The sequence below is a fragment of the Rhipicephalus microplus genome, unplaced genomic scaffold (genome assembly GCF_043290135.1).
Source record: "Rhipicephalus microplus isolate Deutch F79 unplaced genomic scaffold, USDA_Rmic scaffold_14, whole genome shotgun sequence".
NCBI classification, from domain to species: domain Eukaryota; kingdom Metazoa; phylum Arthropoda; class Arachnida; order Ixodida; family Ixodidae; genus Rhipicephalus; species Rhipicephalus microplus.
This window is the reverse complement of record NW_027464587.1, coordinates 9,258,228-9,276,206: the sequence shown is the minus strand read 5'-3', so window position 1 is coordinate 9,276,206 and position 17,979 is coordinate 9,258,228. Positions and strand designations below refer to the sequence as shown.

Genomic DNA, 17,979 nt, shown 5'->3' with positions numbered 1-17,979 from the left:
CGAGCGACGCAACACCGGAGTTGAGGGGCTCCCGGCGAGCTCGCTCCTTGTTGGCGCTCGCCTCGGTGTTCCTCCTGCTAGGGCCCCGCCGGCAGTTTCGAGGCACCGAGAGTCAACGACTTCTCCCTGGTCATGCTCCAACTCCCGTGGCTTCACCTGGTCGCTGTGGCGCCTAATGGTTTCCCCCTCCGGACCATCGGCATTCACCAGGCGGGCTCCGTCTGTCGATGTAATGCTGGCTGGAGTCCACGGCTCGCCTCGCCCGAAGTTCCTCACCCAGACTGGCTCCCCGGGCTGCCACCCATCGAGGGGGGGACGGTCAACTGGTGAGGGCGGAATGGACACTGCGTTGTCCAGCCTGGAGCGAAGATCGTAGCCCATTAGGAGTTGCGCTGGTGTCCGGCCCCCGGCCTGCGGCGTCCTGCGGTACCTGTGCAAAATCCTAGCCAGGCGGGTTTTCAGTGACCCTTGTACGTTCTTCTTCAATGAATACTTCACCGTACGAACCGCCCGCTCCGCGAGCCCATTGGACTGGGGGTGATACGGAGCTGTTCGGAGGTGTACTATGTTATTCAGCTTCGTGAAGGTGTTAAATTCCCAACTCGTAAACTGTGGGCCATTATCGGATACCAGCGTCCGGGGCAACCCGAATGTACTGAACAAGGTGCGCAGAGCCTCTATGGTGGCGTGTGTGGTGGAACTCTTCATGGGTATCGCTTCTATCCACTTACTATGTGAATCCACCACAATCAGTAGCATGTGACCATCGATCGGCCCCGCAAAATCGATATGCAGCCTCGACCAACGCTCATCCGTTTCTGGCCACACAACAGGGGGTTTCTTTGGGGGCATAGGGGCAGCTTGGATGCAACTGGTGCAGGACTTAACCATGTGCTCAATGTCATTATCGATCCGGGGGTACCACATCAAGGAGCGCCCTAGCCGCTTCATTGAGCAAATCCCTTGATGAGTATCATGCAGCAGGCGTAACATCACTGCTCGGGCACTCTTAGGGACGATCACTCGATGGCCCCAGTATAGAAGCCCATAACTCCCCGTTATCTCAGCTTTCCGGTTGAAGTATGGCATCAAGTGCTGGTCCTTAGGCCCCAAATTTCTTGGCCATCCCTCCTGCACCCATTTTTGCACCTTTGCTAAATCGTCATCAAGCTCCGTGAGAGTGCCCAGTTGCTTCGCAGACATGACACCATCATTGAGGGTCTCCGTGAGCAGGACATACTCACCGTCCACAGTTTCTTCCTGCGTCTCTGGCTGGGAAGTTGCTGACGTGGGGAGTCGGCTGAGGGCATCGGCTGGAATGTTGTCTTTCCCGGGCTGGTGTTTGATGACGTAATCGTAGGCGCTCAGCAGCAGGGCCCACCGCTGGATTCGCGCAGCGGCCATCACGGGCACTGGCCTGTCTGGGTGAAAAAGTGCAACAAGCGGCTTATGGTCCGTCATCAATGTGAAAGTATTGCCGAGCAAGTATTGTCGGAATTTCGACGCACCAAACACAAGTGCCAAGGCTTCACGCTCCAGCTGCGAGTAATTTTTCTCAGCTCCAGTCAATAACCGAGAGCGGAACCCTATGGGCCGAAGTACTCCGCCCCCGACATCGTGTGAAAGCACTGCGCCTATTCCGTCCGGGGAGGCATCGCATTCCAGGACTAGCGGCTTGTGTGGGTCAAAATGCGCCAGAAAGTCTGCGGATTTCAGAAGGTCTTTCACACTGCTGAATGACTGCTGTTGAGCGGTATCCCACTTCCACTTAGCTTCCTTCCATGGCGGTCGATGCATTGGGAAGAAACTTGTGGTAGTACGTTACCATGCCGAGGTAGGACCTTAATTCTGCGGAATTCCGTGGTGCCTGAACCTTAAGGATGGCGTCTATGTTTTCCGTCTTTGGTTGAAGACCTCGAGCGCTGATTCGATGCCCCAAAAAATCCACCTCTAGTTGGCGGAACTTGCACTTGTCTGCGTTCAGGCGCACGCCGTATTCCCGGAAACGCTTGAATACATCGTGCAGGGTGGTGCAGTCATTGCGTTTCTCTGCCACGATGACGTCGTCTAGGTAGACCTGAACACCCGGAAGTCCCTGCAAAATGGTCTCCATACGCCGTTGGAACACGGCCGGCGCGGACGCCACTCCAAAAGGCAGGCGAGTAAAGCTGAACAGTCCCTTATGCGTGTTTATGGTCGTGAGGTGCATGGCTTCCTCATCCAACGGAAGCTGGTTGTATGCCTCCCGCAAGTCTATCGTGGTAAAAACTTCACTGCCATTTAATGTAGCCAGGATATCCTCCACCCGTGGCAACGGATATTGCTCAGTGCGACAGGCTTTGTTGACCGTTAGCTTAAAATCGCCGCAAAGGCGGATGCAGCCATTCCGTTTCACTACCGGTACCACTGGCGCCGCCCACTCCGCATGAGGCACCGGTACAATAATACCCGCGCCCGAAAGGCGGTCCAGTTCCGCGTCGACCTTTGGCCGAAAAGCATACGGAACTTCGCGTGCTTTCCAAAACTTCGGCACCACGTTTTCTCGCGTCTCGAAGTGTACCGGTGGCCCTTTTATGAGCCCTAAACCTGGCGCGAACACATCAGCGAATTCTGCTAGCAACCGGTCCACGTTAACGTCGTCAGCACCGAGTAACGGCAGTTGCTCACCTGACGTGTTCACGTTCATTACCGGTGCCTCGAGCATGTGGAACGCTTGAATCAGGTCGCGTCTGCAGAGGTTTGGGCCGGAGCAACCAAGGACTTGCAAAGATCCAGCCATCGACTTGTTTCCGCACGAAACCTTGAGCTGAAGTTGTCCCCGCACTGGAAGCCGTCCCAGGAAGCAGGTGAGTTTCAATGGCGAACCACGCAGCTTCGGCCACACTGTTTTGTTCCGCTCATATGTGGGCCACGTGATGACCGAAACCGGCGAGCCTGTGTCGACCTGCATGTTCACTGAAACCCCACCACAATCCAAGGTGCGCACGATGGGTTGCGTAATGCCGACGTGGCCGATGTGACTGTCCGCTGCCTCCAGCGCGAACATACCGTCCGTGCCAGTGTCTTCCTCCCGCGACAAGGCGTGTACTTGGCGTTCTGGTGGTACCACCCCGAACCCACTCTCACGGCGGCAACAGGCTCGAGCGATATGACCTCGTTGTTTACACTTGAAGCATGACGCCGAGCGGAAGCGGCAATCCTCGGGTCCGTGCCCTTTTGCTCCGCAGCGGTAGCACCCAACAATCTGTGGCCGGCTTCGTGGGCGATAGGACTGGCCTCCCAGCGCATGCACACTTGCCTCAGCGGTGGGGCTTACTATCTCTTGCGCGTTGGCCTCGGCCATTTCGGTAGATATCGCAATTTCTTCCGCTTCGCTCCTCGTCAGCTGTGGTTTCGCGAGTAGCTGCCGACGCACTCCGACGTTGTGCAGACCACACACGATGCGATCTCGTAGCATTCTGTCCAACGAAGCACCAAAATTGCAGGTGTCCGCTATCTGTCGAATCGCCACGACAAAATCCTTGACCGGTTCGCCGGGCAGCTGATTGCGGGTGAAGAACTTATAAGACTGTGCTATCTCGTTCGGTTGCGGCGAGAAGTGCTACTTAAGCAAGGCTATCACTTGTGGGTACGAAAGTTCATTCACCTTATCCGGAGCACAACGTCCGCTCAGTACGTCGACGGTGTGGGTGGACAGTGCAGTCACCAGCAGGGCCCGCTTCTTGTTGTCTTCCGTGATGCCATTTCCCTCAAAGAAGGCTTCCAGCCGAACCTGGTACGCGGGCCACTTGTCGCTCGCCTCGTCGAACTGCGGCAGGCTGGCGTATCCTCCCGTGGGTGCGGCGGTCATGACGGACGGAGTTGCCGCACCGCTTTTATCCCATCCTTGTCGCCACTGAAACGAACACGCCAGGGCCGTGGCTGGGCCAAGACAAAAGCTTTATTGCGATAGCGCGGGTTAATGTAGCGTTGTGCGAGAGGGGTTAAGGGGAAGGGAAGGAGAAGAAGCAGTGGTGATAACGGCGGCTTCGGCTGGCGTGACGTCACGGATACATCAGCGAATGTGTACTTCTACCTGAAAGACAACGCCCAGACGTGGTACATCAATAGGGAAAGAAGCATGGCTACGTGGGACGACTTCCGCAACCAGCTGATCGACACCTTTAGTTGTCTTGACAGAAAGACAATGCGCAACGTCTCTTGGAAGCTCGAATTCAAAAACAAAATGAGAGCGTCGCTATGTTCGCCGAGGACATGACCCGTCTTTTCGGCAGGGCAGATCCCGAGATGCCGGAAGACAGGAAGCTGCGGTATCTCATGCGAGGCGTGAAGGAGCAACTGTTTGCTGGGCTTGTGAGAAATCCGCCAACCACAGTAACCGAGTTCACGAAAGAAGCCTCAGCTATTGAACAGGCCCTACAGCAACGGTATCGCCAGCAGAACCTGGTCAACGTTCGAGCAAGTAGCCCTGTTACGACTGCGGCGAGCCTCTACGACAACGACAGGCCTCTGCGGGAAGTCATCCGGGAGACTTTGAGGGAGGAGCTTCGGCAGCTTGGTTTAATTCTAGCAACTGAATCGATGCCGACATTGTCTTTTGTCGCTGATGTTGTCCGGGATGAGGTCCATCAGGCTCTCTCTTCATACAGCCATAATGATGTGCGATGACATTTTACTTATGCTGATGCAGTCCGACGCCCCGTCGTCGCGCCTTCGGCACAGCGGACTCCAATGACTGGACCACCAGCAACCCTGCAAACACAGCCGACGACTTTCCCAACCGCACCGATCTGGCCGACAAGACGAATGCCATATAGCCAAAATATAAAGCCCACAACGTGGTTCAATAGTGAGTTCCCATTTACCTACCAGCATCGGAAAACCGATTTGTGGCGTACAGCTGACCGTCGACCGGTATGCTTTCATTGTGGTGAAGCCGGGCACCTTTACAGAGTTTGCCGTTATCGCGACGCTCAGTACTAAATATTTCCTCGCTACCATGATTACACTACATACGACGATCGACGCACGAACAACGACACTCCTATGAACACACCGCCGCAGAATCCAATGAGGCCCGGGTCACGTTCTCCATCTCCTGCGCGAGGCACTTCACCTAATTGTCGCAGTTTTGCCGACGTCACCAGGGGCCGGTCCCATAGCCCTCAGCGAGGGAAACTAGACGCAGTGACCTCAGGGGGTGGGGTTGCCATTAATTGAACTTCCGAACAGCCCCCATTGCAGACGTATGACAGCTCGAAGCCACCGATGCCGAAGACGACAGCAACGACTAATCCGACGAATGGAACAACTGCCGACGTAACCGACGTTATTAGCGCTGACCTCGTCGTTCACATTGACGGCCACCAGGTGACAGCTCTTGTGAACACCGGCTCCCACTTTTCTATAATAAGCCTGCAGCTAGCCGACAGACTAAGGAAGGTCAAGATTCCATGGCAGGGACCCAATATAAGAACTGCAGGAGGTCAGTTGATGATACCGGTTGGAAAGTGCACGGCCCTACTCTTCATCGCTGAATCCACCTTTGTCGCCACCCTCGTCCTTCTTCAGGAGTGCTGTAAACAGCTCATATTGGGAATGGATTTCTTGCGCGAATACGGGGCTGTGATTGACATTCGTGACAGAAGCGTAACGTTCACTATAAGCTCGGAGATTGCTACAGATGAGGAACACCAGCCACCTCGCTTCCGTATTGCCGATGACGACGTCATACTGCCGCCACGAAGTTGTTCCCTCGTATCCGTGCACTGTGACAAGTTACAAAACGGTACTGACATCGCTGAACACATCAAGGAGCTTGCATTCACTAGCCGCATTTCTGTTGCCAGGGCTGTCATCACTGTTATTGACGGATGCGCTGAATTCCTATTGACAAATTTCAGCAGAGAACGCCGACACATAGTTAAAGGCACAACTATTGCCTATTTCAACGAACTCTCGCAAACAGAAGATTGTCATTTAGTGGAGGAAGCAGCAGTGTCTACTATCACTACACCGACACCTGTCGACGTTGGTCCAATGTTGTCTCCCATTGAGCGAGACCGCCTTCTCACGCTAATCAACAAGTTCCACGGCTGCTTCTCATCCACATCAAGAGTTGGTCAAACGGCACTGACGAAACACCGCATCATCACGGATTCCGACGCCAGACCCATCTGGCAAAATCCTTATCGAGTCGCCCCAAAGGAGCGTGAGGCGATTCGAAAACAGGTGAGAACGATAATAGAAGATGGTGTTATTCGGCCCTCTAACAGTCCTTGGGCATCACCTGTAGTACTCGTCAAAAGGAAGTACGGCAGCTTGCGTTTCTGCATCGGCTACCGTAAGCTTAATCAGATCACAAAGAAGGACGTTTAGCTTCTTGATTCATTGGATAGACTACGAAACGCACGCTACTTTTCGTCTATGGACTTGAAAAGCGGCTACTGGCAAATTGAAGTAGATGAGAGAGATCGTGAGAAGACCGCCTTTGTTACGCCCGATAGACTTTATGAATTTCAGGTTCTTCCTTTCAGTTTGTGTTCGGCGCCAGCAACATTCTAGAGTCTCATGGACACGGTTCTGTCAGGACTTGAGTGGCAATCCTGCTTGGTGTACCTCAACGACATGATTGTCCTTTCGGCGACATTCGAGGAACACTTACGAATGCTCGAAGCAGTTTTTGAAGCAATACGCTTGGCCGGTCTGACTCTAAAACCTGAAAAGTGCCACTTTGGCTTTCACGAACTTCAATTCCTCGGTCACGTCGTGAGCAACCAAGGGATCCGACCCGACCTGGATAAAATTGCCACCGTGGCAAACTTCCCAACGCCATCAGACAAAAAATCAGTGCGACGTTTTTTAGGACTCTGTGCCTATTACCGGCGGTTTATGTCTAATTTTTTGCGCATCTCATGGCCATTGACACAGCTTACTCGGGAAGATACCCCCTTCAGATGGGGCGAAGACCAACAGCAGGCGTTTCACGAGATTCGTCAGCGCATGCAAACACCCCTCGTGCTGGCCCACTTCGATGAAGACGCGCCAACAATACTTCAATCAGATGCTAGTAATGTGGGTCTTGGAGCAGTGCTCGTACAGTCGAAGGACAACAACGAAAACGTGATCGCCTACGCCAGCAGGACGCTGTCCCTAGTGGAAGCTAATTACACTACGACGGAAAAAGTATGTCTTGCAATGATATGGGCAGTCCTGAAGTTTCGTCCTAATTTGTACGGCCGCCCATTCACCGTTATCAGCATCACCACTCTCTCTGTTGGCTAGTCAACTTGAAAGATCCGTCTGGCCGTCTTGAACGATGGAGTCTTCGGCTCCAAGAATTCGACTTCACTGTTGCCTACAAGTCGGGAAAACGACACACCGATGCCGACTGTCTTTCTCGGTCTCCTGTTGAGACGGCATCCCCGGACAACCACAATGACGACACGGCCTTTCTGGGAATTGTGGACACTGCCGCGTTTTCTCAACAGCAGCGTGACGATGCTGAGCTGCTACCGCTTATAAATTACCTACAAGGGCAAACGAGTAGCGTGCTGAAGTTACTTGCGAGAGGGCTGCCGTTGTACTCCTTGCGAAATGACGTTCTTTATAAGAGGAACTTTTCACTCACCGGCAGCAGCTACTTGCTCGTCGTTCCTTCTTCGCTTCGCCATGAGGTACTGCAAACCTGTCACGATGAACCTACCGCTGGTTACTTGGGCTACGCAAGAACATTGGCGAGGATAAGGCAGAACTATTATTGGCCAAGACTTGCCGAAGTTGTCAAAACTTACGCATGTCTAGATTTCCAGCGCCACAAGCCACCATCCATCAAACCAGCTGGCCTGCTGCAGCCTGTCTGAGTGCCTGCGACACCGTTCGCACAAATTGGCATGAATTTTCTGGGCCCCTTCCCAAAGTCTGCCACTGGAAACAGGTGGATAATCGTCGCCACGGATTACCTGACCCGATACGCGGAGACAGGCACTCTGCCACAGGCAACGGCAGCTAAAGCAGCACAATTTTTCATCGAAGCCATCGTCTTAAGACACGGCGCTCCCGCTACAGTCATCACAGACAGAGGTACTGCGTTCATGGCCGAGCTTTTGGACACCATTTTCCGACTAAGTGGTACAGCTCACAGGAAGACCACGGCGTATCATCCCCAGACCAACGGGCTCACCGAACGCCTCAACAAGACCCTGGCTGACACGATAAGCATGTACGTAGATGTAGAGCACAAGAACTGGGACGCCATTTTGCCCTATGTCACGTACGCGTACAAACACGGCACGTCAGGAGACCACTCAGAAGACACCATTCAGTCTCTTTTACGGACGTGAGGTTACGACAAGGTTAGACGCAATGCTCCCTCATGAAAATAACGGCAATGAGACGGACGCCGAAGAGTTTACCCAGCTAGCAGAAGAAGCCAGACAACTTGCCAGGTTGCGAATCAGCAAACAACACGACGACGATGCCAAACATTACAACCTCCCGCACAGACCCGTCAAATACAACGTGGACGACAAAGTATGGGTCTGGACACCTATTCGTCAGCATGGGCTCTCCAAAAAGCTGTTGCGAAGATACTTCGGACCCTACAAGGTTCTGCGACGCATCAGTGACTTCAACTACGAGGTTGTTCCGGACGGCCTGCAGTGTTCGAAGCGGCACAGACATTCACCAGAAATTGTCCATGTGCTTCGGACGAAGCCTTACTTTCAGTGACTAACTGTGCAGTTTTGATTTCGCTTTGCTGCTCGAACGTTTAACATCGGGACGATGTTTTTTTTTAAAGGGGAATAATGCCGCGCGTATGTGCCAGTGGTGAGGACAACGAAGCAGGGCGAGTGTCCTTGGCCGAGGGCAAAAGACGAAGAAGTCGTTGCAGTCTGTTTCCTGCGATCAATAAATCGTATTTGTTTGAGGCGCTTTGTGTGCTAGTCAATCTCGCATCGTCACAATATTAACTGATAAAAAGTGTGTGTGCCATAATATTTTCACTCGAAATGGCAAAATAAAGTTTTGAAAGTATTTTTCTCGAAACAAAGATTTTGACCACTTTGCTTGTTTTGTGAATGTGGACCTAGCACAGCTAGAGCTATAATTATTTTTGTACAATATAGCTGAATGTGCACAGAAAACAACGCTGAGAGCTGATTTTCAATGTATAGCTCTAGTTTTTTATTTAATATAACATTTTTTGTTCTTGGTTACATACAGTGAACTTTATTGTGATGTAATTCGAGAAGTACTCGTTCAATTTTGATCAGGTGAGCGTTGCACTCCTTGGGCTTTTTAGTATGCATATATATGTTAATGGCTGTGTAATTCTAGGTAAATAAATTTTTATGGTTAAAAATTTTAGAATTCTTTGTTTTCTTAATTTTCTCAAAATGGCAATTTTTTTTCACACCCTGTGTGACAATTCCTGCAATATATCGGAAACTATTACAGATAGTAAAATAATTCTTTTTGCATTTAAAGCTATATGTTTGGAGCACACAGCATAGGAAGCAGATTTTAATTTCTCTTGATGCAAGTTTTTAAAGTAAGTTTTTTGTGTGATCACACCATAATCACATTCAGAGCTATGAAGTTTAGTGTACTGGAATGTAAGAAGTACTGACCCACTCAAAAAAGTACTCCCTATGTTGTGTGTTTTATGCTTTCTACTGTTAATCCCTTTGTCATTTGTAAACTTTTGACTGGTGGTTATTTTCTATGGTGGTAAGAGTAATAGAGATTGCTATCTTGATTCAATGAAATAATGAAGCTACACAACAAATAACTGCATGCCAACTTTTATACTCAGTTAAAAAATAGATAAGATATCCCATAGACCCATATCCCCCCTTAACACTCCGAAGGGGCCATATATACTGAGTCACAAGGCTGCCGTTCGGGGTTTTATCAACTCTGGCTATACTACTTCAGCGTGCGATGGAAAAATCCTTTGCATGCCCTTGAACATGTCGTAGTGTACTTTGACGATATTTTGTTCACAGGAACCAGTGACAAAGACCATTTGGGAAAATTTGGGCCGAGTGTTACATCGCCTGAAAACAACAGGACTGCGACTGAAGTTATCCAAATGTGAATTCGTGAAACCAGAAGTCCAGTACTTAGGCCATGTCATTAGTGCGGCTGGGCTACGTTCAAACCCGGTTAGGAATGAAACAGTGCTTGAAGCCCCAGCACCCCGAGCAGTCAAGAAACTGCAGAGTTACCTCAGATTGGTTAATTTTTACAGAAGGTTTTCGCCAAACCTTACGCCCGTTTTACAGCTGCTCAATAGCTTGTTGGCAACAGGAACACCTTGACGCTGGGAAACTCATGAAGAGCAGGCATTTCGGAGAAGCAAGGAGCTATTGGCCTTTGCTGCTATACTGACACACTTTGACCCAAGAAAGTCAACTGTGCTTGTCACTGATGCATCTCCTTTCGTTACTGGAGCAGTGCTGGTGCAACGAGACTCATCTGGAGAAGAGCGCCCCATTGGTTGTGCCTCCCACGGCCTGACAAATGCGGAGAAAAACTTCAGCCGATTAGATAAGGAGGCCTTGTATTTGGCGTTACAAAGTTCAGGCAGTACATATGGGGCCGGCATTTCGAGGCCATCACAGATTACAAACCACTGCTCGGCCTGCTCACAGCAGACAAACCAGTTCCCGAATTCTGTTCTCTGAGAGTGCTAAGGTGTGCCTTGCTGTTGTTGGAGTACAGTTACAACCTGAAGTATAGGCCGGGCTCACAAATTCCACATGCCTATGGGTTAAGCAGGCTACCTCTGCCAACTGCTGATTTTGCTGTTGACTGCCCTGCTGAAGTGTTAATGCTGGAAGGAGTCTGCCCAGAGGAGCTGTCGTCAAATGCTGTTGCGGCTGCCACCTTCAGAGACCCGGTGCTGTCGAAAGTAAGAGCAGCGTTGAGGTCAGGTTGCCAGATAAACCTAGGCTCAGAGGGAGAATGCTACATTGGGCATTGCACTGAGGCACCCCTCATAATACATTTTATGATTTCAGGGCATTAAAATGCACAAATTTTCATTTACAACTTCTTATAGCAACAATGTGCAGTCCAAAACAAATTAAGAGTTTAAATCTTCAATAAGGAGTGCACATCTACCAAGGAAAGTCGTCCAGTTACTGCATGAGAGTCATCCAGGACTGTTCGAAATGAAGGCAGTTGCGCGTAGCCATGTGTGGTGGCCTAGCATGGATAACAATATAGTGATAACCATTCAAAGATGCCGCATTTGCCAAGAGCATCAATCAAAGAATGTCATGATTAGTGCCTGTCATGCCCTGGCCAATCCTTGAAAAACTGTGGTCACGGCTGCAAGTGAACTGTGCCGGTCCTTACAGGAACACCTTTTTTTTTTTTATCGCAGTCTATGTGTTCCCAAAGTGGATCGAAGTGTTCCCGGTCTCCACACCCTCGGCTGAAGCAACTATTGCCTGCATGCGAATTATGTTCGCAAACCAAGGCCTTCCAGATGTGGTCGTGTCGGATAATGGGTCGGCATTTACCAGTGAGGTCTACTCCGCATTCCTAAAAAAAAAAAAACGGGGTGAGGCGAATGCTGGTGCTGCCGCATCACCCAGCGTCAAACGGTGCTGCAGAGCGGGCAGTGCAGACTCTCAAAAACAAGTTGTGGAAGGCGGCCCCTGGAGATATCCGCACTCAAATCGCCCACATTTTCCCGACTTACCAGTCCGCGCCTCACGAGGTCATGGGTTGCTGTCCCTCGGAAATGTTGTTGGGGCGGAAGCTGAGGGCTGTGTTGGACCTGCTACACTCAGACCTCAAGAATAAGGTGCTACAGAAGCAACTTGAGCAGAAAATCAGATGCGACCAAGGAACAAGACCCAGGGTCACCCCGGTTACCAGGTGTTGGCAAGGCCCAGGTCCTCCGTGGCTGCCTGCAGTGATCATCAAACAACGCGTGTAGCTCGACATCTTGATCACATCCACCAGCCCAACAAGGAAGTGAGTGAAAACGAAACCGAAAGTCAGGCAGCTCCATAGCTACAGGTCTTGCTCCAAGCTCGGAGGTGGGTCAGAGGCAGCTAACTTCGGATCGCCTTCACGACAAAGAGTCTACGCAAGATCCCAGTGAAGACATGGCAAGGAAAATATAACTTGCTGTTACAGCACCCAGTACTCCTGTCCTGTGTCGAAGTACCACAATTCGACGACCAGTATCGCACTACTCACTTTAAACAATTGTTTGCATCCATTATTAAAGACGGAGGGATGTGATAAGATTAGTGTGTCATTCCGGCGCCCGGGGGCATCGATGCCAATGAAATATATACAGCACGGATGAACAGCCAGTCAGTGTGGTACCCGCCAACGTACGTGTGTGTAATTCGGTCTGGCGGCCGGCATGGCCCAGAACTACCTGGTTATCACAATACCAAAGGGGCATTTCGTGCTCAGTGAGGCCACACGCACTTTAGCATTGGTACTAAATATGTTCTAGGCTAAATTATGCATTGATATTTCGCAGATGATCTTCGTAGATGATGCATACATGTTCACACAAATCTATTACGTAAGTTATCTTGCCTTCAAGGTTTTCTGTCAGTACTCCTTTAATTGCATGCTAATAACGATAGACTGAAGCAACTACGAAACAACACATTACCTTGTTACATTCCTTAAACTGTAACATCTTAATAATTTTGTGCAAGCTTGACATATCTGCAAACAGTGCAACATAATTTAGGCCTGATACGGCCCTCTGCAAAGCACCCACCGCAGAAGAGGTGTCCACAGTTGGTCTCCACGGAGTGTCGGGGCTCGCCCAGGCAGATGGGGCACTGCGCGTCCGATCCATAGTGCGCTGCCATGCTGCCACGTGCAGGCAACGCAGCCCCATTGTCCAGCCTCGCCCTTGTAGATGCGGCTGGCAGTGGACTTGACAAAAGCTGCCTCCGTTGCTGCCACCTATCGGTGACGAAACATATTGATACTGCAAGCGGGTCCATTAGAGCACATGGTAGGAGAGAAAGCTGTACAAGCGTGAGATTCGTAAATTTTTGTCCTTTGTGTTAGCAGCCAAAACGAGGCAACACGGGCGTGATTGCAGGTGGTTCAGTTGAGTAAGAAGTTACAAACGATAGAAGCTTGAAATGCAACAAATTTGTGAACATGGCATGCCGCTGAAACGAACGTTTTGACAAGTGGACTTTGTCTTCTTAAATGTTGCAACTGCTTTCTTTGGCACTCCATATGTACTCAATGGTAACACGATTGTAGCACACAGGCCGACTTTTCATGGCATCCCCCCCTCCCCCTCCGCCAGAAGAAAAATAGTATTTCAGTACAATAAAAGCTCAATAATTCAAACTCTAAAGGGTCAATCAAATTGTTCAAATTAATAAGAGCTCGAATTAGTGGACAGGCGCTAGAATGAACAGAGATTGTGTCAAGATGACCCAGAGAAGCCACCACTGGACTCATTCTCGCAAATCAGGCGATTCTACATGCTTAAACCAGGTAATTTCTAAAAATAGGTTCATGCTCTAACAGCCAAGAGAATTGATTAATCAGTCAGTCATAAGCCAGAAACAAGCAGCAACTTTCATTTACGTGAGCCTTGCATTGCTAAAATACACAAAGCTATTTGTGCTCCAAAACATGTTCATTTATATGGCAGAGTTAACATACTGAAAATTTCAAGCCTTTCCTTCTCAGTTCTTTTAGAACAATATTGCAATTGTCCAAGATTGATGATTGATTGATATGTGGGGTTTAACGTCCCAAAACCACCATATGATTATGAGAGACGCCGTAGTGGAGGGCTCCGGAAATTTCGACCACCCGGGGTTCTTTAACGTGCACCCAAATCTGAGCACACTGGCCTACACCATTTCCGCCTCCATCGGAAATGCAGCCGCCACAGCCGGTATTCGAACCCGCGACCTGCGGGTCAGCAGCCAAGCAATTGTCCAAGAAGACCCCACTAATAATAACAAACATTGCCTGAATGGGCCGTGCCACCCATACTGCAGTAGCAGCAAAGAGACAACTTTTGCAACCATAAAAGCATATATGAAAATCAATCACTATACTTGTTTTACATGAATTAAATTGATGAGCAATTTCAGTGATCATTCTGCACAGATTTCTGTGAGCAGGGATAAAAGCCAGGGGGATTCCAGTTCAAATTAACTGCTGTAGATACCAACCCGTTTGAATAAAAGGACCTACAAGTGACTTTTCTTGACCCCTTTTTTATGGTGCAACGGAAAAGCTCACCCTTCAGAGCACTTGTGGCTGAAGTAGATAATCCGAAAGCACGTAGTTATTTTATAAGTGGTATTTTTTTTATCTGAAAGGCTCTAAACACAGATGTACCTTTTCTCAAAAAACACAGAATCGAGTGCGATGCTGCCAGGCATTCTAATGATTTGTGAAAGCTGTCATCATTCTACTTTCACAGGAGTTCTTGCAAGTATGCTTAACCACATTTATTTTTAGCTTTTCAACTACTTTTGAAAATAACAAGCGTTGTTTTTGAAATACCAATGAGGTGATGTGACATTATACACCTTTCCTGTATTTGTACGCCTACGGCCAACGTTGCCTATGTCATAGGTGGCTTGTCCCAGCATCGTTACTCTCTCGAGACAAGCCAAGTCACTGAAAGTGTCACTACACATATGCATGGCTGTGCCGAGTAGCAGTGCACAAAGTGTAGCTAGTAAAACTATGTAGCTCCAAAATCTTAGCGACCTGCAAATGGTGAGCACGGTTGCACGAACACACTGAAAAGTTGCTCAAGACGCGCTGACCAGCATAGGATCATTATGTTACGTAAAGGCAGTGCCACTTCAACGCATACTGCTAACGCTGGCCCATAGGCACAATTTTACAAAGTAATATATTTTAATAAAAAGAGAGAAACGGTATTTCAATACTAACAAAAAAGTCGTCGACCGCACGAAGCAGTCTACGGTTATGTGGCCAGGTACATCGGATCATTCATGTTTTTGTCGCCACAGGTGTCACAGCTCACTTTTTTGCAACTTTCGATGAATAAAGATATAAATCCACCTCATCATGATCAGCGCACAAAAAAGGAACACGAAAACACAAGGAAGTGCCACGACACAAGCGCTTGTGTCGTGCACTTTCTTGTGTTCTTGTGTTCCTTTTATATGTACTGATCGTGATGAGTATGTTGCAACTAGCCCGATTTGCTACTGTTAATACACCCCTCGCAAAAAAATACTTCCAATACTCTGTCTTCCAATACCAACAAAGGACAGGGAGAAGGCAACAATTGCAAGAACACGGACGTGCTTAGAGAAAAAAGAGGGACGAGCGGGCCAGAATGGGTGAGTCAAAAAAAAAATGGCATTCATGGGGAAGGACTGAATTAGGGCTGTCCAAACGAAGCACCACCTGAACAGGACATCATGGTTATAAATGCCTAAGAAGGGCTTCATTCTGAAGAAATGCTAAGGATGCAACCCACATAGATAAAAAAAAGGAAGGGGGCAGGATTTTGTTAGTCTTTGTGGGTGGGTTGTGTCCTTAACATTTTCTTCAAAGTGAACCAACTAGCCCAAAAGACGCTCCATTAGGCTTAATTCTCAGTGGTTTTTTTATCTTAGTCAGTTCAGTCAAATCAAACTTCCCAAAAGACAGAAAATATACACAGCCACACCTTACTAAAAAGTTTTGATACACTCCAGTCAACAGATAAAAACATTTCAAAGGGGGGCTCTTGAATCCAGCTAATATTATTCAAACATAACCAAAATCAGAGAAAAATAATCTCTCCTTTTAGGAATTTCTAACTGCCCTTATCCCAGAGAAATTCAGAGGTGAAATCGGAAATTAAGGGGGGGGGTTTCGCATGTAGCTATGCCGTTTCAAAGATGACAGAGCAGGTAAGGTTGGCAAGGTTGCCTGGGCTGGAAAGCATAATAGGAATGATCTCGCAGCTTATTGCCTAGTTTTGCTAGCGTGGTGGCATCTGGAACATAATAGTACCAGTTCGAACATGCGCTAAATGCACTACTGATACAAGAGAGTGTGTCAACTTAGAGCAGGCACTGACTGCAGATCCAAACCACAGAGATTGAAGTAAAAAAACAACAACAATGGGGTTAAGTGTTTGGCATGTATTGTGAGATCATGAACGGTAGTTGACCGCTACTACCCGAGAGCTTCGGGGTAAAAGCCCGGATGCTTACAAAGAGAGTTCCACTCAAAGGGTGGTGCCACCTAATTTGAGACTGGCATGTTGTTTGCTACAAGCGATTCCCATAGCTCCAGACGGCACGATTGATGATTGATTTGTGGGGTTTAACGTCCCAAAACCACCATTTGATTATGAGAGACGCCGTAGTGGAGGGCTCCAGAAATTTCGACCACCTGGGGTCCAGGCAGCACGATGCACCAAGATTTATGTATTCTCGCTAAATAATTCCTTGCTGCTTCATTTAGGTTGACCGCTTTCGGTTTCAGTTTCTGAGCGCTAAGTCGAGCAGTGACGTAGCAGTGTAGGTGGTTTGGTCACGTAACAACACATGGATGTGACACATATGGCGAGTGTCGTCTGCTCTCGCACACACGTGCCACACAAGCACCTGCAAAACAAACACACCGACAGCCGCCATGGCTAGCTACAGCAGCTGCAAGTGATGTAGCAACCGATGCTTTGCTGCTACGTACGTCCTGGGGGTAACGGACATCTGGAGGTCACCTGCATCACTGCAGATCTGGTGTGATGTAACTACAACTTTCGCTGCTCTTTCTATAGAGCTAGGTCAGTGTTGGACACGCTCGTAATGTATCTCGATTGGGAGAATGAGCACTTATGAAGCCAATTAAGATATGTCCCAAACATTTGCCGTGTCCGGCCCTTCATCTGGAGTGCCTTTGCATACAAAGGACAAGAGCCACGAACTTTGATGGCACCATTCCTTAAAGTTGAGGGCAATGGAGTGAGCCAGGAAAAGAAAAATGATAACTTTAAGGAACAGGAAGCGAGCAGGAAAGAAACGGGTGTGAAGGGCATCGTTGAAATCAAGAAGAGATCGCATTGCAGGACACAATTGTGGGACACCCCAAAAAGGAAACTTCTGCTCTCCACACATCCGAGTATAAAATCAATGAAGTGAAAAACACACCGACGAAGCGCTGTCTTATAACCAAGGTTTTATTTCATACATGGGTGTATATGTAGCACACGCAACATGAAAGGACAGAGAGAAGAATAGTGACGTGGAATTTTTGATAAAGAAATATTTGTATGCGCCTGAAAGAAACTGTGCTGAATCATTCATTAATGTGACAAATACTTAACTTGCCTGGTTGGGAGCACTAACGTAAGTACACTCACACACATATCTGATTATCACCTTTCTTGTCAATGCAAAATGCCTTATAAATCCCACGTGCTCATTGATCACTGTATCGTCCAAGCATCTTGCATTGATCAAACATAGCATGACAGATGCGTACGGAGCTATGCACAGCTAAGTGGCTGCAAACAGTACCTCACATTAAATTGCGGTGTTCTCTGAGGCGGTCACTTACACAGCGGCCAGTTTGCCCGATATAGCAGTGGCCGCCCCATTAGGGGAGAGTTTTGTATACAGAATTCAGGCAACATTCAACAAACTTGTTTGCATGTTTCTTATCACACATGCAAGGCCCTTTGTCCTCTCTGTTCACCTTATGGCGCATGCTAGAGAAATTATTTTTTTGCTGAAAAAACAGCTCTGAAGCCTGCTTTGTGTGCTACCTTTTTTAAGAGGGACATGACTTGTGGAGATCGGAAAAGCGCGAAAAAACTTGCTTTTTATTGCATTTTTGAAATCTACAGCTACTAGAGCACCTATATTGCGAATTTTATGCCCACATCATTATTTTAGCCGCTAAGACCCTTTATACAGTGCCTATTACCTAAATCTGAGCCTGAATCAATGTTAAAATTCCACATTGTCTGCG

At 48.7% G+C, this 17,979-nt stretch overlaps 1 protein-coding gene across 6 annotated transcripts in view; it reads right to left on the bottom strand.

Moving 5' to 3' along the window:
- The window catches only part of LOC119180921 (E3 ubiquitin-protein ligase RNF170), a 139,232-nt gene that overhangs the window by 84,843 nt on the left and 36,410 nt on the right, over positions 1 to 17,979 (bottom strand). For all 6 annotated transcript variants that reach the window (XM_075882839.1, XM_037432057.2, XM_075882837.1 and 3 more), the window contains one exon: positions 12,767 to 12,957. In XM_075882839.1, the coding sequence (XP_075738954.1) occupies positions 12,767 to 12,957 (191 nt within the window). The remainder of the gene's footprint in view (positions 1 to 12,766; positions 12,958 to 17,979) is intronic.